Here is a 24,396-nt window from a genome sequence, read left to right on the forward strand (position 1 = left end):
GGCCACTGGGAAAATTTGCTAAAGCAACTACATTTAGTTACTAGTGGGAAAATAACATGAAGTAGCTACAAATCTCTCCTTAGAGAAGAAATAGCATGGGTGTAGACCAAAAGCTGGATCAACGTATCTTGGATAAGATCTAGGAATTATGGTTAAACTTGTGTTTTGTCTCGCAAGTGGTTCCTTTCTGAGAAGGGCTTCCCAGAAACCCCCATCAGAAATTATTATACAAGTTAATAAAAGAAATACTGTGGAAAACCCTATTGGAATAGAAAAAAAAAAATCAAATAACTATTTTAATCAGAATGGGAAGGCAAATGCAAAAGTATTTGAGCTGCTTGCTCACCACTGATTTGCCATGGAGAAGTACTCCTGCTTTCTGAGGCTGAAGACTTACCTCTCTGCTGTCTGTTAAGACTTTTCATCTCCCCTTTGGGTAACCTCCATTATGAAGTCCCTAAAAGCTTATCTGTATCAAACCACTTAAACTGGAAAGTCAACAACCACCTACAGAGGACAGCGTACACTCTCTAAAACACATGTAAAACACGAGATTCATGGCTTGTAACAGCAGGGCATAGCTGCTCCTGAAAACCTACAACAGACCTTTTGGACTGTACCTGAGCAGGATTCTCTGTGAGTACAGTAATGGGGTAAGAGCACTCAATTCAAGAATTTTGCACCAGAGAATGCTGAGTTAAGTAACGCCCTCATTTGGAAGAAAAAGACAGACTTCACAATCTGAACTTCAGTTACTAGTGGAAAGAACACAGAGAGAGTATAAAAAAGAAACCACCTGTTCTACCAGAGATAGCAGAAAATCCAAAATTATAATCCAGTGAGCAGGTCTTTATTTTGGAGCCTTCAGAGATAACAATGGATCAACTCCAAATGTCACTGGTATAAGATCACCAACAAATGAAGGAAAAAGCTGTTTACCAGAATGATAGGCTAGATAGGATAGATTTAAAATGTCTTACATAAACTATCTGAAATTAAACTGTATTGTTTTATTTCACAGAAACCTTGCAGAGAGGGAACAATTAGCACTAAGCATCATACAACTATATATTTCCATAACCAGTTTCATTTGAATTTACTGTTTTATGTATTGTTAGCTCACTATGGCTCCTTTGCAAAGCTTTCAGCGTAAAGGGACCTTAAAGCGAATATTACTGTGACTGAGAACAAGCTTTATGTGTCTAAACACTTGCAGAAATAAAAATAACAGCCAGTTAAGCTGTGCTAACAAAAGTAGTCTTAGATAGTGGATGTGTTTTAATTGAGATTCTTTTATTGCTGTTTCTAGTCAAGAAGAGATTGAGGTATCTGATATATGAGGAGAGGCTGGGACAGCTGGAACTGCATAGGCTGGAGAAGAGAAGGCTCGAGGGATCTTATCAGTGTGTATAAATACCTGACAGGAGGAAATACAGAAGACTGAGCCAGCCTCTGCTCCGTGGAGCCCAGTGACAGGACAAAAGGCAATGGGCACAAACTGAAACACAGAAGGTTCCCTCCAAACACCAGGAAATGCTTTTGCAGTGTGAAGGCGATCAAACACCGGAATAGGTTGCCCACAGATGTTGTAGAGTCTCCATCCTTGGAGATATCAAAAAAACCCAACTGGATGCAGCCCTGACCAACCTGCTGCAGTAAACCCTGCTCTGAGCACAGAGGATGGACTAGAGACCCTCTTGAGGTCTCTTTCTATGATTCCAGGATTTTATGAAAATCTGTATCTTGTAACATCTGCTATCGGCTAACACTCCTCACCAAAATTTGAATAATCAAACTCTGACTATATTACTAACACTGTTAAGTAATTTTCATGTTCAGGCAACACAGCAGTGCAATAAATTTTATACCAAGATTTTAGTTGTCCTAAGAATCAGTTTGCTCACAATAAAAGCGAGAAATCCCACAGAAAGATGCTTAATTCCCTAGACAGCTTACTTCTTAATACGAGAATATTACCTTCAAAAATAATGCATACTCAAAGATTTACCATCCACCTAATAATCCGAAAAAATTCTAAGAAATTCCCACCTTTCAGACTATAGAACAACATAATTTACTAAAACCTATTTTGAAAGAATAAGTGCAGAAATCCTGTCCCAGTGCCTGAAGTCTTCAACATGTGGCAATATCTGGGAGAAGGAAGAATGAAGGAATAGGAATAGGACAGAGAAAGAAAAAAAAAAACCAACAGAGGGATAAACCTCCAATCCTTCCCTTGCCTGTGTTCAAACACTTACATTATCATGAGTGATACAAGCTTTTAACATCAGCTTCACAAAAGATTCAATAACAATGTTGATCATCAAAAAAAGCGTTTTTCCCCAAATGTAGTATTTTAGTTCATCACACATGAAAATTTTCAGTAGATGATTTTTATATAAAAACATCTGGCTTCAAAGAAAGCAAATAAGACAGTTTCATAATTGAATTCATTCTTATTTTAAAATTACTCCTCATCATTTTAGAAAGTTACTGAATTACAGAACATCCAGTAACTATTATTACTAATTTCAACTAACAACAGCCTAACTACACATTTTTTTTTAGCAGCCTAAGTAATAAGATGTTAGAAGCTCTTATTAAAAAAATCTTTTTTGCTTAAGCAAGGAAAGGTAATTTGAAAAACAGTTAGCTGCACTTACTTTAGAAAATCCATAGCTGCTTCATCAATACTTATCACACGAAGAGTGAAAATTGGGTTCTGCTTAATACTTTCTGGAAGGTTATGATCAACGCTTCGGAAAGTCAAGTTAGCTCCCTGATGGTAAAGCACACAATGATTCACAAATGGGTTGTGTATTTCGTAAAATACGTTCTGAAAGACTTTCACGAAGTATGATTGCTAAAAGTCTTGGTATGAACTGATGAAAAGGTCTAGCTAAGGTCAGTTAACCTTGTTAACAGAACCTTTCTAGTACTAAATAAAAACAGCTGCAGGTTCTGAGACAACACATTATCCTCTACATAGAGGTTTGTCTAGCGAGAGGGCCTACTGTTGCCTAATTGACAGCCAAGAAAGATGAGACTACAGACTGTAGCCAGACTCTACTTTTCAATTTTTCTTCTCTCTTCATTCTTATGGGGTCCAAAACTCACTGACCACAGAAGAGAGTCACTGAAGGTGCCACATTGATTCCATGAGAACAGAGTTCCCTCAGATTAGAGAAAATCCTCCAGTTATTTTCAATAACCTAAAGTCAGACTTGAGATAAACAAGTAACCAAAAAGTAGCCTTCCCAATGTTCAAATCATTCCTGCAATGTTTAACTATGAAGTTATTCATTAAAATTGCTAGATTTCATTAATGAATATTGCATGAAAACATGTTATTAGTAGTACAGAGCTCTATTACACAGTATAGTCTTTTCTGACTATTACAAATTCTCCATCCTTCCAAGTTGGGGACAGAGGACATGCCTCATGCGTTCTGCAAAATTAAAGATGCTTTTCGGTTTGAGAGAGGAGGGAAAAGAGGAGAAAGAAAAGCAGCAAACTAAAAGCAAAGAATGCTGAGAAGAATCAAAAAAAAAAGCACTAGTTCTAACTGTAATATCCATGCAGGCCTGGGTTATAAAGCCTTCAAAACTCATAAATTAGGAAGGAGACCAAGCCACTGTTATTGTATAAGTGTCCCAACCCTTTGGACTTTGTGAGAGATTTATGTATCTTAATGTCAGCCCATAAACCCAGTTTGCAGACACAGAGATTCAAGATACGACAGCGTTCCAAAGAGCTATCGAACTCGGTAGCAGTACATTTTCTGGAGGGCTTTAAGATGCATCTTTATTCAGAACACATTTCCATCTGCAGGTTGCAAAGATACACATAATAATAATAAAAAAAAAACCCTCTAAAAAATGGCTTCAACCTCCTTACCATAAACTCATCTATATCATCTTGGAAACTCTTATATTGTAGCCACATACAAACAGCTAGGATTAGGCAGGTGATTAGACAAAACATTCTGAAAACTAATGTTGTCTTCTTTTAGTTTCAATACTTCACTCAAACACCGTGGTTGCTCTAAACTTAAGATTTGCAGGAAGATGTGAAGGACTCAGTGAAAACACCCTCTACTTGAAAAATTGCTCAAGTATTTATAAACCAGGAACACTTAACCCAGTACAGAAGTGCAGAAGATGCAATACGATTTGTAGTCAGTCATCAGATTAGCTGGGAGATGAAGTTTACCACTGTTTCAAAAGCTCTCTCTAAATAGCTGGTGGTAAATATTTTCATACTTTAGGTTAAAGCCAATTAAACTGCAATTTCCTCATGTTTTAAAAAATACTTAGTCATTGCCTCGTGTCAAAAATGCCAGCAGATCTTGCAAAGATTGTGAATTTTTAACAAGTACTTTGGCGTACTTCATCTTCAGGACTCCCCTTCCCGAGTTGTTCATTTTGCATACAAACGCTGTCTGCAGACCTGTGCCCTCTAGTGGGAAAATTACAAACGACACTTTAATCTGAAGTCAAAAATAGAATCTGTTAAAACGTGGGACAGCAAAATAATCCAGACTCCTGAAAATCAAAGCAAAGGCTTTTGGTCTTCCCTGAAAGCTAGATCACAATATCTAAATATTAATTCCAAGTCACAAAAAAATTGACTTATATTCAACAGAAAAATACTTACAATATAGAAGTCACCAAGATCGTAAGCTTTTCCTTTCTTTTGTCCACGTTGATGTTGATAAACTCCCTTCTGAATGAAAGGCAAGGCGTTTTTTCTGTGAAATAATTAAAAACTGATAGCAAACCAATTAAATTTATTGACGTTTATTAGATACAGCAGAAGATGTTTTCTAAATCCTTTTTTAAAAAGTAATTTATCCTACCTGTTCTTTCCAAACTGTCGAAATTCGTACACAGTTAGAGATCTGTCACATGCGAAAAAAAATCCAATCAACTCTCTACAAGCATCACGACCATTTCTAGAAGGAAAAATTGAAAAGAACCTTTATGTTTTTGCATCTATATAAATCTAATTCAACTGAAACATAAATAACATTTCTATTTATGGAAATAAATGTTGTTTCCTTTTCCTTTCAAAGATGTATCTGACTATTTTCTCTAAACCGCCGTAGAATTCAGCTTCTGGATTTGTACACATATTTTAACGCAATATTCCGTTCTCCATAATGTTAAACACACCTTTCAGGGCTTCATATTTTACTATACCAATGTAATTTTCACTCATTAACTACAGGATTACTTACACCAGGAGTACTGAATTCATTATGATATATGAAGCTATGGTATGTGAAGCTATGGGGCTGAATCCTCAGCTATGTCTAACAAGTATACAGCTCACTGCTTCAGAAAAGCACCACCTTCAGAGCTGAAGAATATGTTTATGTCATCGCTACTCAATTCAGAACAGTTTGAAGATGCCCGGCACCTGCATGTTTAATACGTAAGAAGCTACGAACAAGACACAAAGCCATCCTTTCCATCCACAGTAGTTGGCACACACTAAGACAAGGCTAAAACAATTTTTAATCAACTGAGGTGCAACAGCTAAGAGCGCTGTTTTTCACAGCCCCTGTGCTAACTGTCCTGAACAGAGCTATAGGTATGACAGTAACGTAACATTACTTATGCATCTTAAGACTGTACAATGGGACTGTAAAGCCACAATCCATCAGCCATGTCAAAATTTGCATTATACATGTATGCACATATATACCCACACAGCACATACTTTTTGTCTAAACATGGAACAGAAACATTTAGTGCAATTATTTCAAGAGGGTCAAGATCACAACTAATAAATTCATAGAATTGAAAAGCTTCACAGAACTTGTGATTACCTCGATAAAATCCTACTATCAAAGCGTAGCTTGTTAGAGAGCATGTTTTCAGTTAATCCTGATTTGGTCCTTATTCTGTGAAAATAATGCAGCATGTTAATGATACTTATATGTTCACAGAGAAATGTTACATAAAACTCAACTGTTTCAAAACAGTAAAAAAATGTGAAATGTGGTATCCTTGGCAACTGGCTGAGGAGATGATCCCTTGTAGTTGAATTAGAAAGCAACTCAGAGTTGTAATGTGGAAGGTGTTCTGTAATTATATGAGAGTACATTCACAGAAAGCATAGATATGAATGGGATATTTTGTTTACATACACTTGTATCAAGAATTAAACCCCTACCACTCACCACACTTCCACCAATCGATGTGTTTTCTTGCAAAAATATCCAGGCTGGGGCTTCTTTATCCACCTAGATATTTTATATTTGCCCTATTACTAGTTCTTGAAATGGGGATTTGTCCATGACTGTTTATGGTGTCTTTTTTTTTTTTTTTTTAAGACTACAAAAATGAAATTTGTTGAGACAGACTTTAGAGCAGGATGCTAAAATGCTCAAAGCAGAGATGCTTGCCTGCATGTTGAGAAAGATTAACAGAATGAAACTCAGACCTACAGTTTCATTTCATTTTACGGATCACAGTGTTTTCTCAGGTTTTCTTAAGCCCTTGGAGTTACTATTTTAATGCTCATAGGCCAGGAATGACATTTAAATGCCAATATGGTTAACTACTGCAGCAGCAATCAAAACGTGAAAGAAAAGTATGATTATATTGTGAAGATCTACATTAGTGTTTATGGATGCATATTTATGCAATTTTATGCACCTCAGCATAGGAATCTCTAACAGGATATGACAAGATTGCAAGAATTCAACAGCTCAGAAAAGTCTGGCAAAACCCTGTGATGAACAATACAAATATAAGCTTAAGAATATTCTCCTAGGTTTTATAAATTCTATGAATCAATCATTACACACAGAGAATCCAAATAAAAAGGTCCCACTAGGCAATTTTAAGCACGGGGAGGCTACAAAAAAGCTCTCACATGAAGTTGGTGGATCCAAGCCAGAAATAAAACTCCTGGAAAGGCAAACAGACTTTGCAGAGCCCAAAATAATAAAAATACAGCAGAAAACGTATTTCTAAGGAAAAAAAAAAAAAAAAAAAAAGATCCCTAGAGAAAACTTACTTTGTTTCATGCAGTGTTCTTTTTCTAAAACGCATTGGTGCTGTCCCAAGTCCCGGCAGTCCATAAGCTTCCTTGTAAACATCGGCACGTGTGGATTGCTCTGGGTCACTTATAACAGCTCTGACCAGAAAAAGCAGGGAGAAGCCCTCTGACTATTAGCAAGTGTGAATTTCAGATCTTACACATTCCTACTCAGGAAAGAAAACACCCAAGAATAACACATCAATAAAATCTTGGAGGTGTCCATTAAGCTTGTATAAATTTGTGGGCTTATTTTTTTTCGTTTTTACAAATTCGGAAGTCGGAAGTGCACTACTATGTAGTAACTTTACCTGTATATATGTACTACTTAAAGTATATTTTATATATGCATATATATATGTATGTATATATGTGTGTATATTTAAAATAAATCTTAGAAATACAATGGTGGGTTTTTTTTTTCTCATTTCCACTATTTCTGTAAATACTCCATCAGTGATATTCTTTATCCATGGCTCTCTCCAAAATCAGGGACAGCCGTTACTAGTACTGGCCAGTAACATCATCCAACAAAAACATTGGCACTTCCCCTCCCAAAGCACTGACTACACAGTCCATAGGACCTCAAATTCCCATCAAGCAGACAAGAAATAGATGCACTAGTTTCTGAACATTTTGATATTCTCTGTATCAGTTTAACAAGTAAACAAGAGACCCTTTAAAAATACATCAGATTCTTTTTATGTTATTGAAATGGTTCATAATAAAAAGGAAAAAACAATTTTGTACAGCTAATATAGTTTTATAAACTTGCTCTTTGACCTGTGCAGATCCATCTTTGTACATTTTTGTACACATCAGTTACACTGATTTACTGCAAGATTGGCTCTACTTAAAAAAAAAAAAAAAAATCAAAACACCTTTGTGTTTCCTTTAATAGATTTTTTTTTTTAAGCAACAGTTTTTAACTAATCTTCCTCAATAAACATCCTGTTCTCTGATACCAATATAACTGGCAGTTATATTTGGACATAAACAGAGAGATTTTTTAAATTAAAAGTTCATCCTGATGCAGCTACAGCACTACTGAATATTGTTTTGACATTGTCAACAGAAAGATTCAGAGTAGGAGACAGAATACACGGAAAAAACAAGGCAAAGCAGCTGAAGGAGGTTAAGCACAGAACAAACATCCGTGATCCAAGACGCACAAACCTGTATGTTTAATCCAACATCAGTAGGATTGAAATACTTCAACACAACTGGTGCATTTTTAAGATAACCATTGTAATCACCTGCTTTACCTACATCTTTGTAGAGATATGATACAGGACAAGTATTTCATTGGAAATCTGGGATTTCTGCATGGAACACTTCCGTATTTTTAATCCAGCTACAAAGACACTTGGAATTTAACACTGTGTTTAAGTACAATCTTGTTTCCTTCACGCAGCCTTCTTGATATCTCAGCTTTTAAACAGTGCAAAAGCATTAACAGACTTTTAAACAACATAGGTCATTTAAACTGCAGTTGGAACAGAAACCAAGAAAAAACAATAAGGTGAAGTGCAATGTTTCAACCTCAAAGTCTTAAGATCTGATGGGCTATAATATCAGTACAGGTGACTACAGAGATTGTAAACCAAGCATGGAATGTAACATACTTTAGAGCTACCCACAGATAATTTTTAGCAGGTGCAAGGTAACATGAAACTATATTAAACTAGCTTGTACCATCCTATATTGCCATAACCAGACAACTTGGATAAAGCCTTGAATTAATAAAGCATGCCTAATAATGAGAAAAGAGTTATGGGAATAATGATAAGGAAAGATGATTTTACTATACTCATCTTTACCTGTAAGTCACTTTTTTTTTCCCTTAACATATAAAAGGTTCTTCCCATATAGAAGCAATGCTTTCTTGGAGCTAAAAGGATAGCAATAAAGTAAGGAGTGCCTTCCTCTACAACCTTGATAGACTTGATTCATCACTGTACCTTTTTTTCCTACCTGCCCAACATTGGTATAATACTCCTTTACTCCAGAGGGATAGTGTGTCAATATTAATAAAGGAATATTAACAAAGGAATATTAACAAAACTAAGATTCTTAGAAAAGAAAATAAATACTTAAAAAGTGTAACTTGTAACAGCAGGCATCCATGTATTTTGCTGAGGTGCAAGAGACTTACTTTTGAGAACTAGTGCTACTGTAAAGCCCTTAAATTAGGTTCAAGTATAAAATTAAAAATTATTCTCAGAAAAAAATGATCTTACATAGCACTTTAAACTGATCTTTTAATTTTAATTAAAAAGACTTTTCATTTAAAGAATTTTTGCAAATAATAACACTACATAAGACTGCATAAGACTTGGAATGAGATGATCAAAACACCTCCTAGGCAAGAAAGCCACACACTCATAAATCTAAATTCTTCTGTAGGGAAAACTGAAATTTTACAGTATAAATTCACTTACCTAGACAACTGATCCACCATCACTTGTTCTACTACAGCCTGTTTTTGCCTCTCTGCAGCAACATCTTCCTGCAATGAAAAACTGACTGGGAACAAATGAAATACATAACATCAGACAATTCAAATAATAAATTACCCTTTAAGATAGCATGCAGAGGTCACAATCTTACCAATGACATAATTAATCCTTTTTTTTTCCCATCCTTCTGAATACACTTGTATTTGCATAACAAATAGAGAAACAATATTCTCTGTTACACACTCAAATTGTCTATGCATATTAGTTGTCAATAAATATGAGAATTCTAGTATTTCTGTTGACAGACAGCATCCTTATCTCTGTATTGTTTGCAATTCTGTAAGTACAATAGAGCCTGAGGAAACTCACAGTATTCCAGGTTTCATGGTTGACACAGATTCCAACTCAAAAAATGAAACGTTACCTCCAGCAATATTTAGTCAAAAAAAATTCTTTTAAGACTTAGTCTCAACACACAATTTTTATTTCCTGCATGCCACAATAATTTTCTGCTGAGACAGGCCAATCTGAAAAACCTTTCAGGAACGATCATCCTAAGGGGGAAGGGGATTAACATGATCTTATTCTTATTTTTATTAGAAATAAAACTGAACCATAACCCTTTGCCATTCGCTGCAAAGTGCTCAGGCATTGATTATCATTTGTTTCATAGAGAAATCGAAGCACAAGAGGATGCCCCAGGACAGCATGGAGGCCACCAGCAACAACCAGGCCCCAGCATCTCTCTTGGTTTTCTCTTCCAGACTTCTGAACTTTTTCATGGCACTTAAATTTGCCTTTTTAGAAAAAAAAAAAAAAACAAAAAAAACACAAACGTGTATATATATGAGATTATTGTCACTGAGGGGGTTTATGCAACGTTTTTGAAACTCTGTAAGTATTCTGAAACTGAGGAATTAAGATGCTTTTCCGATTGTTTATTTTTTCCACACAATTCTGGTAGGCAAACCAAATTCCAGATAGACCAAGCCTTCCCGTGGCTGAAGAAGAAATGAAAAGTGGGTTCTCACACCCCCAGTAACTGTGAGGGATAATTCCTAATTCCAGAGATGTTATAGGTATAATTCACAGCCTTCAAGTAAATACTAATTGGCAGTGGCAAAAAAAAATCCACAACCAAACCACGCAACCAAAAAACCCAAATAAATCATGTAACATTTTAAACTGATTTAAGCCTTACAGATTCCTGAATTTGAGGAGATAGAGTGCTTTTTCATTTGCTTTCATATTTCATTTTTGCACCTATCAGAACTACAGGTGCTTTATTCCAAGTTACGGAATCTTTGCCCATTAACTGTCGCAACAGACGTATTAAAATGCGTGATGTAAAGGAGGACACAGTGATAACACAGAGCAGTGTTTGTTAAAACACAACCTATTCCATGGACCCTGGCTTACACAGCCAAACCAACTTGCATGCTGAAAGAACCTAATTTTTTAAAAAAAGAAACTTTACACCTTGAATTTCAATTGAATACTAGGTCACTAAATGTTCCATGGAACACCTTCCATTCAGCTCTCAACAAAAGGTCTGCTGTGAATTTACAAAACTGTTGAGGCAAACATTGAACTTGCAGCAGTTCTCACTGTTCAAAAAGCAGTAACTCTTATTCACAAAATACAATTATTCAGAGAAAACTACCCTTCTCCCAAAAAACCTTAATTTTATTATAGATAGCATCTGTTGGCAATCACACGTGTACTATAATCTGTCTTGAGTAGGGAATTTTCATCCCAAACTACAGAAAAATTAAGAGAAATTCTACCTTAACATTAGAGTTTTCGGTAACGACTATAGTAAAAGGAAATTTTCACATTGTGTATTCTCAAGCAAATTTTTAACACACCTTAAAATCAAATGCCTACAATTGATGCAATGTATATATCCAACGGAATTAATCCATATGCAGTTACTGCTTGCAATTTTTTCCATTATTCCTACCAGAAGCTTGAACCTGAGAGAACCTAAGAGATACTCCTATGAAGAGATAGCCAGCCTGTGCAACCACAAGTGCTAATCAATAACAAAAGTGTTTCTAAAGGTCCCAAGACACCTTTCTCAGATGCCTTCTGGCTTTTATTTAAAGCATACCAGCTGCAGTGCACCTGTTATTTTGTGGTCCTGCACTGCTCCCTTTCTCAGTGTTTTCAGCTTCTTTGATTTAGCATTTCTGATGATACTTCAAAACTTTTTTCCATTATCTTTATCTTACAGTATAGATTTTTTAAATTTATTCTAAAAACAACAAACAGGAAGTTCTTCAAGTTCTTCATAAAAGTACTTTTAGAAAAGGTTTTCTTATCACGAAAATGTATAGTGATCTCAGTAGTGCAATGTCCATATTCACTTTGACAAGACTAGAAACCAAATAAATGTTTGCAATGATGCAAAATTCAGTGCATAGTCATAAGAAAACAAAATAAATTTAAATTATTATTTACTTTCACAATCTCATAAAATTTCTCATGGCTTAGTATTCCATGAGAAAGTTAAAATGCTAACTCTGTTCAACAATACACTCAAAAACCAGTTTTGAAAGCCAACCCTCTGCATCTGCAAATACTGAATAATGAAATATCAAATCTCAAGGTTCATCATCACTGTAAATAATCCTAAATTTAAGGCTTAGCCTTAGATGGGCAAGACTCCTGTTGTTGTGCCCTAAAAAGAGTAAAAATCATGTCTATGTAAGAAATTGGGTACATCCATATAAGAAAAGTTTCAATTCTCTCTATGCATGCTAGTGAGGCCATACTTATTTCCAGGTTTTGGGGCTCTCTCCTTCTCAAGATTAATAGGGATGAGAGGAATCTGCAAAAGATCTAACAAAAGATCAGAGCCAAAGCAACTGAAAGGAAAGGCTAAAGCAGCTTGGGTTTGTTTAGTTTGCAGAAACAGCAGCTATGAAGCATGCTGAAAAACCCCTACAACCAAAGGGAAGTCACAAAGAATCATAGAATGGTTAGGGTGGGAAGGGACCTCAAAGATCATCTAGTTCCAAGCTCTCTGTCATGGGCAGGGATACCTTCCACTACACCAGGTTGCTCAAAGCCTCATCCAACCTGGCCCTGAACACTTCCAGGGATGGAGCATCCACAACTTCTCCGGGCAACCTGTTCCAGAGTTTCACCACAAGAGCAGAGTAGAGGGGCAGAATCACCTCCCTTGACCTGCTGCCCACACTTCTTTGGATGCAGCCGAGGATGCAGTTGGCTTTCTGGGCTGCAAGCGCACATTGCCGGCTCATGTTGAGCTTCTCAGCAATCAACACCCCAAGTCCTTCTCAGCAGGGCTTCTCTCAATTCATTCTTTGTCCAGGCAGTACTTGTGCTTGGGATTGCCCCGACCCATGTGCAGGACCTTGCACTTGGCCTTGTTGAACTGTACAAGGTTCACACAGGCCCACCTCTCCAGCCTGTCAAGGTCCATCTGGATGGCATCCCTTCCCTCCAGCATGTCAGCCACATCACACAGGTTGGTGTTGTCAGGAACCTCGTTGAGGGTGCACTCAATCCCACCATCTATGTGACCGACAAAGATGTTAAACAGCATCGGCCCCAATACCAACCCCTGAAGAACACCACTCATCACTAGGTTAATGTCAGGAATGCCACTCATCATGGGAAAAAAAGACAGAACCAAACTTTTTTTGACAGTGGTCGACAGTGTAACAGGAGACTAAGGTTACAAACTGAACCCTGGGAGGCTTGGTATGGATAATAGGAAAAACTTCTTCGCAAGGATAGCGGTGTATCATAGGAAGACTCTGACTAGAGATGCTGAAGAAGCTCCATCCTTGGAGCTTGAAGACTCAGCCAAAGCCACAGCTGACCTGATCTAATACTCGCAGCAGAGCCCACACAGCTTACAAAGCCAGTTCTCACAACATACTCCCTTTTAGGACTTAACGAGGGAAAACAGTCTCTTTACTCTAGAAACAAGTCAGAGTAAGAGTTGATGGAATCATGGAATCCATGGATCATGGAATACAGACTCAGGAACAAGATACAGACCAGAGGAAATGCAATGCTATACTCAGGTTCATACAAGTTATTCAGTTAATCTTAGTTGTATGCATATATTTGTATTACTCATAATTTGCTTTCTCATTTGTACACATTACTGCATAAAATAGAAGCATTGCAGATAACATTAAAAAAATACTCACTGGATTGCTCAGTTCAGCTCTCCTTGAAACAAATGTTTAAACTCCCGTGACTTCAATGGGTGCAATTACATACCAGAATCATCTGCGAAGTTATTCTACAGGTCTAGACAGTTAACTGCATAGCATCAGCCAAAATACTTACAGCTTCTGATTTCCTTATACTGTGCCACATATTGTAGGGCTTGCTTGTGTAGCATTGTTGCAGGAGAGCTTTCTCATCAAGAGCTGTAAGATGATCATGATGTCCATCTTCAAACTGTGTACCCTATACAAAACCACATTATTTTCAGAAATCAAATTTAATTAATTGTAAGAAAAACAAAAGACTCCCCACACAACATATTTTCCTCAACAATTTATTTGAAAGTATTTTTTTCTTCTTTATTTTTTAAAGTGTCTACTTCTTCCACTTCATGCTAATTAGAAAAACTAAAGGATTTTTTTTAAGCCGCACTTTCTACAGAAACTGAACTGACAAATCTTGCTCTCTAGTCTTTTCTTACAGCTTTTGAATACTTACTAGCTTTCGATCATACTGAAATAAAGAAAAAATCTCAAAAATACTGTGTTCTTACAAGTTTGGTCAAATAGCAGCAGCAAGTCAGAGAAGGCAGATTGTTAGTATGTCTCTGAAGAAGACGAGCTCATTCTTTCTCTGTTCTGCTCAAGCACAGCCAAGAGAAAGCAGCAGATTTGCCATTATACATACAGCTCAAAGTTCACCATTGCAAAGATGCTGGTTTTTGACCAGCAAAAAAGTTAAATACAGTCTACACAGAGAAAACCCAAAGTATACTGCTGAACTGGGTCTAACAGACTTATAAATCAGTCTGAGGGTATTACGGAAATATCTCCCACATGGGCGATATGAAGAAAATTGACAAAGGAGACTGTGTTTACAGAAGTGTGGAAGGAGGGAACATGGGAAAAAAAAAAAAAAAAAAATCGAAGGAGTAGGTTTTGCTACCTATGCTTCTTTAGGAGCAGCTTCTTTTCAGAGAAGAAAAATTACTACAAGTTCCACTAATCCGACAAAATAGTAAGTATTTTTAAATCTAAACAGGTTTTGATTTATTAATTTAATCAGGTAGTGACAATATCTAACACAGAAAACTGTTCTGCTAGACATTATATTAAAATCAGTCATAAGAACTGACACACATGGCTTCTATCACCTAGTAAGTATCTTTCTGGAACCAGAAATAAGCCAGTCTTGCTTCTTCTCTCCCAGTATACACTCGTCACCTATTTCTTCCGTTTTGGATTAACCTGGCTGCTCCTGTAAACACCCTTTTGATAGGCTTGTAGTACAGCATTTAAAGGTGTCAATCCTTGGAAAACAGATGACATGATGGTGTCAGACTGGTACTAAGAGTGGAATTGTTAAAAAAAAAAAAAAAAAAGTAATACCACACCAAATCCCCAGAGCTGACAATCTTAACTGCCACCAAACATAAAACTAAACAAAATAACAGAATTGGTTTTTTTCACTCAAGTCTTACTCACAGAATGTTTACTTATGGGTATTTGCAGGTTCTCCGAGTTTTACCTGAACACTAGAAGCATGACTGTAAGAGGAGAAAGCCTCTTTAAAACTATCAACACTATGTGTAAAACAATAAAAAAAAACGTGAAACACAAACTTTGTCTTATGTAAGATCTTCACTTTTCATTCTACTGAACACAAAGCAAGTGAAATCAGTAAACTCATTGTTATTCATCACAAACTTTTTCTCTGAAAAGCAATGAGCACAATATGTTCCCCCAACGTCTGCATATTTAACTTCTCATTAAGATTCTTCAATGGTCACCTACCCTCAGCACAGCTTAGCATTTGACCAGTCCTCACAGCTGTTGCTTACTTTCATTTCCTGTTCCCTTACACCAAAAATTATGTATCTTGCTCTGTACAACCACCCTTTTCCACTGTCTGTTCCACAACAAGAGGAAGTTGTTTCTTTTCACCTCTCTGTGTTCCAGTTTCTCTCTATTGATGTCCCCTTGTTTGCATCTGAGTTTTAATTTAAAAACGCAGAAGAAACCTGGCGGAATTAATACAGCTTGCAGCCCAACTCTGCAGTCCAACTGTACTGGGTCGTATACAGTGTCAAAGTAAAACATACAGTCAGCATCTTTCATTATTTTAACCCCATATTCCCTTCCATTTTAAGTGTTAATAGTTCTCTTAAGGTACAGATTACATCTTTCACTTTTTTTAAGTCCTATATACTGTCATAATTGAACAGAATAATAATTCATATACTTCTATATTTAAAAAATAAAAACGCATTTCAAACGCATTTCTATATTTGGAAATAAAGTTTTACCAAGATCTTCCCGCTGTCTCTAATCTTAGGCTGCAAACTCTTCCCTACCAATCATGCTAATCTTCGTGCTCAGGCTAGAGGTGCACTATGAGGGCAAATGCTGCATTTCTTACCAAAGAATAAAAGCATACTTAGATTCTCAGAGCACCTCCACTTCTTACTCTGAAACAACTGAAACAAGCTTCGTATATTTTATTTCCTACTCAATATTAGATGCTGAAACTACACATGCATTTTTTTTACGATAAAAACGTGGAAGAAATTAATTAAACACACATGCAAACCTCTCCAAACACTGTAATGAAATACCAGCATACATTTGCTATTTAAAAATGAAATTAATTCTTTGCCAGCTACCTTTATTGAAGCTTTCGGACACTGGAGGTGGTCTTTTTTCTTTTCTGCAATTCTCTGAGAATACTGCTTATATTCTTCCTTCATATCTGCTTCATACTGACGATACTTCAGTTTATATCTGTCTGTTGGGAATGGCAGATTTTCTGGTATTGTCTTCTGCTCCAAAACAGAATGATAAAGCAAAGAGTAATCAATATAAAAGCCTCTAGTTGATCTATTGAACGGGAACAGCATTATTATAATTCCCTTCCAGTGTAACTTCTGAAACTTCTTGACACTATGTTTCACAGTAAGAAAAAATGCAAATATGACTGCATATTCAGGCTTAATTTTCATTGAGTTCTTCATATTCTGCCATTTTTTAACCTAAAAAGTACACAGGCAAATGGTTTTACATCACTTTTAAAGAGAAAAGTCAAGATTCAGAGATTCTGTCCTTTAAGATAATGTTACAGATTTTAGTGATGTCCCATCACTAAAACGGGAGCCCTGACATTTGCTTTTAGATGGTTGAAAACAGTTTTACAGATTTTTTTCAATCAGAAGTTCTAATATTCTTGGATGGCAGATGAGTATTAGTGCTTGGACTTCCTTCCCTAGGACAACATGAGCCAAAAAGGCTGTGAAGCCAGCTAAGTACCCTCCTAAATTCATGTCCATTTCAGTGGTCTACACAAGGGAGGCTGGATCAGTAGAAACAGCAGCAACGACAGAAGGCCAAGACTCCGTCCTTCTTTCTCTCCCTGAATAAATAACACCTTCAATGTTTAGGTGATACTCCTTCAATCCTAACAAAACTAATATAGTCTTATCTGGCATCTCTACTTGACACATCCCATCCTGTGACACGAGTGTAACAGTCCTGTTCTAGAAAATATTTCTCAAAACCCTAGGAGATTTATGTTCTTGAAAGGGCAGCTTTCTCTTTCAAAAGAGGATCCACATCCCTCCACTGGCTAATTCCTGAACGATAAGACTAGATTTAAATTATTCTTCCAAAAGTGACCTATTTTGCAAAGATTTACTTACACAGTCTGTTATTGAAGAAGCTGGAATGTATCTTGCTAAAAGAATGCTCAGTCAGGGCCCCAGAAGCAAGCAATCCAGAAATAAAGGCCGTTCAGAAGAAGACATTAATATATTTTAGAACTGCTTGAAAAAACTTCTCCACAAAAAAGAAGAGAGGAGAAGGGGGAAAAAAAAAAGTCAGGCAAAAAGAGAGAGAGAGGGAGAGCAAAAGAGGGTAAGTGAACAGAAGATATATTCCTGCACATTCAGCACTTTGGTATTTAAGACATAATGAAGGCAGAAAGGAAGCAACAAGAGATAAAGGGAAGCCGAAAAGAAAGGGAGAAAGACCCTGAGAAACAGACAAAGCCATACCAACCTTCTGTTAGCCTTCCTGCAGCTAGACAAAATTATACGTATGAACTCTATACTTTTTTAAAAATTTAGTGTGGTGAAATTACAGGCATCCAGATTTAAAAAGAGTATAGCAACTCAAGCATGTTTGCGCTGCACACTTACAACGCAGTACAGAGGAAAATAACCTATTCGTAGTTACGTGTTTGCAGTTACATCTTATGGTATGCATAAATACCTATGTTGGGCACACAGATATTCTGAGAAGTAGTACGTTCTTAGTTCATTATTTAAAAAAAAAAAACAAACCACTGCACTATTTCAGTTTTTATTTAAATGCAGCTTTTTTTTTCCAAGTTGAGAAACCATTTGGTTATATAGGGAAACATATGAAATTATGATCTTGGCAGATTCATCTTGAGCTCCAGCCAATTTGGAGCCCTGCCGTACAAGTCACTATATTATTCATTTCAAGGGGCACAGGTTATGTACAAATTAATTAATAATTGCTTTTCCCTCTAGGTACACTTCTGTTTTAAACACACTCATTAGAGTATTTCTTAGGTGTATGTACATTAAATATTTTTGAAGTAATGGATTTTTAAACAGTATATTTTCCAACTTATCCAAAATGAGATAGCATTGATAAGTTAGGATATTTCCTGCACTCTAACCAAATAAAAACATACTACAATTAATAAGATTTTTACCATGATTACCTATGGTGAACAATTATGACAGAAAATAGTCATGTAGGTGGCATTCTTCTTGAATTAGTTTAAAGCTAATACCTAATTTTTCAAATATATAGGGACTACAAACAGAAGGCTACTGTTTGCAGTACTTCAGCATTTTCCCTTTAATTATCACATTTGAAACACTCAAAATACTGATGGATTGACAGCAGATTAAAAATAGTCTCTCCAATAAGCTCGTTCTTGTCACACAAAAGAAGTGAAAACACATTACATTTTCAGACCATATGCTATAGTACTCTACTACTGAATTGTTAATGTTATTTTACCAGTGTATATTTTTTCAGCTAATTTACCTCTGTTTTATTCTGACAAGATTTTCTAGACACCTGTTTAAACTAAAGGAAAAGAGAAATTAAATATGTATCATGAACTAATAAAACATTGTCACATTCATTTGTTCAAATTTAATTCAGATGCAAAAGTTCAAGGGAAAATTTTTCCTGCATTCAGGCAACTGTAATAACTGAGTAATTGAATTAATTCTTAAAATTGTTATAGTGGATATTGATCGTGAACAGTGCTGTACTGTACTACAAATAAGAATGTTAGCACCTGGACTACTGATTTTCCTTACAAAGCACCTAAGATCAGTGGTGATTAAGTTTCTTAGTCATCCAGGGGAAAAAAATGATGATATGCGGTCAGGAAATTTTAACAATAAAAGTGCTGTGACAAATTGTACATAATTCCAGAGTTAACATCACAGTTCTGTTTTAAAGACAAGAGACTTAAGAAAAACCCAATGAAATGGCTGCACGTGACTCCAGAAGTTTCCTTTTCACGAAAAGTAACTATTTTTCCAGAGAAATAATACTTAACTGTTTGTAAACTTGGGTTTTGTCTTCAATCATACACTTACTACTATTGACCTCATCTTTATTATTTCTGTAAGTTCCACTTTGTTTAGAAAGATAAACCAAAGTTACCTCAAAAGTATGACATTTTTCAGTTGCTTTGACAAATTGTTAATAAAGCTAGCTATTAATATATCTCTTCAAAAACGTGTACAATAAAAGGTGTATCAACCAACAAAGAAGAGCTAAGGTATACAAGAAAACAGGATTTCTGAAATATTCTAGAGGCTTCTCAGTAAAAAGTACTTTGCCAAAAACATTTTTGACCAATAGCACTTGGAGATATGAGTTTAACCAAAAGAAAAAAAAAGAGAACCTGTATAATAAAGCTAAGTATGCTTTTCAAAATTGCTGCTAACGGCACATATTTTAAAGATATTTGTAGCAACAGACTGACCTGTTGAGCCTGATGATGCTGTGCATACGGCGTTTGTAACGATGTTCTCCAATCTGAGGATGAATTTAGAGGGCACGTATGAGGATTATTTCCACTGTATGGTATGTAAGAGTCCCCATCCTAAAATTACCAAAAAAAAAAAAAAGGACGAGTAACAGTAACTGTTTTACGTTCAGAGTGATATTTTTATAAACTCTTGCAACACATGAATTCTAAAAACTATTCAAGATGAAATTAATTTATAATTACCTCTTCATCAGAATCTCCCAGCCTCCGTAGGTCTAGGCACGGCACCCTGCAAGAAGTTAGAATTATTTTAATAGCAACACATTCTCTTATTTTTCAATTACAGTAAAAGCCAACGGCCTATTAGTTATTAACTCCTTCACAAGATTTTCCCTGCTATGAACAGGGAAACTACATCTCACTACAACTGGAGATGGCCTACGTGGCAAATCCCCACTAGCCCCTCTTGCTTCAGCTCAGGAACTGGCCAGCGAGCTTTTTCCCTTCCCCAGGTGCAGAGCACCCTGGCAGCCGCAAAGGGCCCCCGCACGGCCCCTCTTCGCTTCCAGCACGGCCATCCTGGCTTCTCTGCGCTCCCCAACAGGAGCTGCTGCAACAGGATCATAATTCAGGGATTCCTTATTCCTGTCTTCTACAGCAAGCCTGTGTCAGCATCCCTCTATAATCAGTCACCGGAGAGGCAACAGGGAAGCAATAGCTCCTTGGGATGTAAACCTTCCAAGCTTTTTGGAAGAGATTAACACAGTGGAAGCCAACTATGCTCCAGTATTTTATTCTGTTTAAAGAAATGAAAACATCTCCAATTCATCAAAGCATTTTTGTGCCTTCTGCCTTTACTCCAGGTATACTCCAGAGCACCACGAATACATATTTTTAATATTTTACCACCCATATTTCCAAACAACCCCATTATAACAAGATTACTTCTTGGAATAAGAAGGCTCCTTAATTTCCAGTCTTTTTTCACCGGAGAATTACTGATGGTACACAGAAATTGAAGTTCTCTGACTTCAGTATGAATAATTCAAGTTTGTGATCACACATACATGTAAAATAGTGTAGAAAGAAGAAATTGGCTGTAAGGCCAGTAAACAAAAAGCCCTAAATTATCAAACATGCTTCTTGGAATAGCAGATGTTGCTTATCTGCTGAAGTCATTACAAGGTTTTAAATTTTACAAGCACGGTACAAAATTTCCCATTGCTTGTAAAAACCCTTCACAACAGTTTCTCTGTAATTTTCACTTGAAGACTTGCAAAGAAGGCCAACAGTTGAAAACTGTTTTTCTCTTCTTGCAAACTATTATATTAAAAATATTCAAGAAAGACTAAGTATAAATATGAAAGCTCTGAGTACAACTCTACCGTTAAGCTTAACCAAATGTAAATCAACTTAATTCCAATGTAAATAATGCATCAAATATTCTACTCTAAATATAAGTCATAGAAAACAAACATATGATGACAAATTTCATGGAACACCAAGTTGCATACCAACACAAACGCAAATGCATTGTGTTAATAATGCACAATTATGCAAACTGATCAGAAATAGAAGCGGACTTACTCTGGTGGGCGAGGACCACGAGTAGCCCATGTATCTGCTCTCCAGCCCTAAAAGAATGACACATTATTACATACTTGCACGGATTAGGATTAAAACACATAGTTCTCTCTTTCAACTTCCCCTGGAATATTTAAAATCAATGCCTCAAAGTATCTGTCTGACATATTTGACTGAGATGCTACTAACAAAAGGACAAACCAAAAACTTTTCCTTGAAAGTTGACTCTTACAGATCATGAGACTAAAAGACTGAATATTCATAACGACAGAAAGATTTCCAGCCATTAAGAATCCAGATAGTATCCACATCAGCTATAAATAATGCATTAAAAATAACCCATGTTCCTAAGACTTTGTACAATCACTGCTCACAAGGTTTTAGGTCACATCGTCCTTCTTGGTTGGGAACCAACTCTCAGACAGTCCTTAAACCAAAATCACAATACTGACAGCCAGCTGGTTCACATGAAGCTAGACCCCGAAGAAGCCCTGATATTTGGTATAGTTGTATCATCTCAGCTTTATTATAGCAGCACATGATGACGACTAGGCAGCTTGTGTACTCACACTGTTTATTTTGCATGGCTGTGTCCCACACAGATCTCCAAACTCAACTGAGCAAGAACATAGCAAGAAGAAAAGACTCAAGCCAAAGCTCTACCTATCCCACTACCACTCTCTGAAAACAGCCAGCAGCAAATCCCTAGGGAAGACTGTATGACTGGGGCAAGCACATAGTAACAATTCCCCCAACTGGCCTCCCAGTCTGAAAAAAACGTGGTTCAGGGATGTTCTGAACCAGGGCCGGCATCTTTGTTTTTACACTCTTCAGCTCAGAGATCTCAGCATCACAGTCCGAGCTAAGCAGTTATCCTATCTCCAGTGGCGGCCTAACACCTGTCACGATTTGAGAGCAGTCACAAAACTGTAACTCCTTTCCTGCCACACACCCTTGTAGCCTGCTCCTGAAAAAGAAGTTCACAGTTCAGCAACACTACCCTCTAATACCTTCAAAAAAGGGTATTCAGGTTTGAAAAACCAGAAGGCAGTTTCTCTCCAGGAAGGTCGCACATAATAAACACCACCACCTCGTGGTCAAATATGTAAACAACCGTTAAGAGATCTAACACAATTTAGTCTTCTATTCTTAAGACTAAATGCAATGCATTAAATCATAAGTACATAATTTTTCTGTACCGTTTCAACTGTGATAAGACAAAGAACATACCACATGCTAGATGTTAAAGCCTTAACGTAATTCCTTTTCTGGAAGTCATCGAATAAGGAAGAAAGCAAACAAAAATCATCCTGAAGACTGTCGTGAAGCCCATAGCTTCAACCTAATTTTAATCTATGATTTATTTTTGTAAGCCACCAAGAATCAGACTGTGGAGTCTAAATTTGGAAACTGAGGGGCACGAGAAAGAGAAGGAAAAAAAAGGGCTGAGAGATTAGAGAAAAATGGATCTTTTTTTCTTTTACAACCTACACTAAATCCCTCAAATGCTCGTTATATACAGGTATTTCATTCTCAAAAGATTGGTTAAAAGGTAACATTATAAAATCGATGTGATGTCTTTCACAAAAGGTCCTTTTTCATTCCAAATCAAACAAAAAGGAAAAACAATGACTTGGCAGTCAAATTGCAAGAATTCTTAATGCAGTCATCCAAAAATGAGGAAGTTAAATGGGTGCTTGGAGGCTGAGGAAAAATTACCAATTAACTTTACTTCAGAAGCATAAAGCCCACAGTATCTGTGAGAAAAATCAACTGCTATCAAAAATATTAATATTTACCTTAGCTATAATAAAAAGAATGGCCCTCAGAATCCAAGATCTTATCGTACTAATCAGGCTTTCAAAAGTTAGCCTGAAAGTTTCTGCAACGGTGATCTTGTGAGGCTTGCACACCTAACTTACCTCAAAATGTAGACTATCAGGAACACCTGGAAAACAAAACTCCCCTTCATAATGAATGCAGAGCATTGAGATTTATTTCACACATCAATCCCAAATCATGCCTTTTGAAACTATGTTTTGGAGGTTACTTTACTTTATTGCTGTTTTGAAAAACAAAAACAGAGGCACACCTGTTAAGTTTCACCAACAGCCTGAGACAGCCCATAGTACAGGTTCAAGCCTCTGTTGCTCTTAACTTCCAGCACTATTTCGTCCCCAAGTTCTCCACATCCCAGTTAAGCACCTAGAATATCAGATCTTTTAAGATAGCTGTTTTTATTGGAAATTCTCACCTTCTTTTAAGAAGCTGTCATACTAAACTATGACTTTCTGACAAAAATAATTTATTTAAAAGTTTTCTTCTCTAAAGAACACAATATAACCTCGAACTAAGAACCTTCTGAAATATGATTAAAATATTTGTTAAAAATGTCAAAGTAAGGAAAACAACCACCAGCCTTCCATTAACATACCTGACACTTCTTCCCCCTCGATGACAGCTGAGCTTGCCTCTGAGGGGATGCAGCAACTCCTTTAACTTCCAAATCCATGCAAATTCAACAACAGCCTTTAGAATAAACTAAAGAACAGAAAAGGGTATTGAGAAACAATGTAATTTTTTATAAGTAATTTTGCAAAAAAAATATTGTATTAGAAAAAACCTGTCTATCACCAATAATTTGAGTATTGTTTTCAGCAAGCTATGAAATGTTGCTGGCTTCCCTTTTTCATCACCTCTTAATTTCAGTCTTTCCTTACTAATGCTTTACCAGATTGCTGTTCAAATTTACATCTTTGCCCCAAGTTTAACTCCCTTTTTCCCTTACACTTCTCTTGATACCTTCTCATACCAGCATTACTAATTTGCTACCCCTTGAAAACATCAAACCTTTTTTACGCTTCACTTACAGCTGCTGCCTGGCTCTCAACTGCACCTGGTATTTTTAGGAAAACGTTAAGGGCCCTGCCGGCACGCAGCTGGCCTCCGAGAGCTCCAGAGCGACGTTTTATCAGTACGCTATCTATCTCCTGCGCCGCCGGTTTCTCCTCCCACCCAGCCAGTTTTGAACAAAAAAACTACCATTTATTTC

The 24,396-nt window shown here is 36.5% G+C and overlaps 1 protein-coding gene across 6 annotated transcripts in view; it reads right to left on the reverse strand.

Annotated features, from left to right (window-relative positions):
* CAPS2 (calcyphosine 2) overlaps positions 1-24,396 on the reverse strand; it is a 31,835-nt gene that overhangs the window by 7,085 nt on the left and 354 nt on the right. For 3 of the 6 annotated variants that reach the window (XM_086610875.1, XM_086610878.1, XM_086610879.1), the window contains exons 1-13: positions 24,215-24,297; positions 23,779-23,885; positions 21,348-21,394; positions 20,004-20,049; positions 19,755-19,874; positions 16,384-16,539; positions 13,842-13,964; positions 9,492-9,559; positions 7,030-7,149; positions 5,834-5,908; positions 4,859-4,954; positions 4,657-4,750; positions 2,664-2,779 (exon numbers count right to left, since the gene is read on the reverse strand). In XM_086610875.1, coding sequence (XP_086467001.1) covers positions 2,664-2,779; positions 4,657-4,750; positions 4,859-4,954; positions 5,834-5,908; positions 7,030-7,149; positions 9,492-9,559; positions 13,842-13,964; positions 16,384-16,539; positions 19,755-19,874; positions 20,004-20,049; positions 21,348-21,394; positions 23,779-23,856 — 1,139 coding nt within the window. In that variant the 5' untranslated portion in view covers positions 23,857-23,885; positions 24,215-24,297. Of the gene's footprint in view, positions 1-2,663; positions 2,780-4,656; positions 4,751-4,858; positions 4,955-5,833; positions 5,909-7,029; positions 7,150-9,491; positions 9,577-13,841; positions 13,965-16,383; positions 16,540-19,754; positions 19,875-20,003; positions 20,050-21,347; positions 21,395-23,778; positions 23,886-24,214; positions 24,298-24,396 lie in introns of those variants that run through there. The other 3 variants (XM_086610877.1, XM_086610876.1, XM_086610880.1) reach the window with 2 other exon arrangements.

This window comes from Tauraco erythrolophus, chromosome 4 (genome assembly GCF_009769465.1).
Source record: "Tauraco erythrolophus isolate bTauEry1 chromosome 4, bTauEry1.pri, whole genome shotgun sequence".
Taxonomy (NCBI): Eukaryota; Metazoa; Chordata; class Aves; order Musophagiformes; family Musophagidae; genus Tauraco; species Tauraco erythrolophus.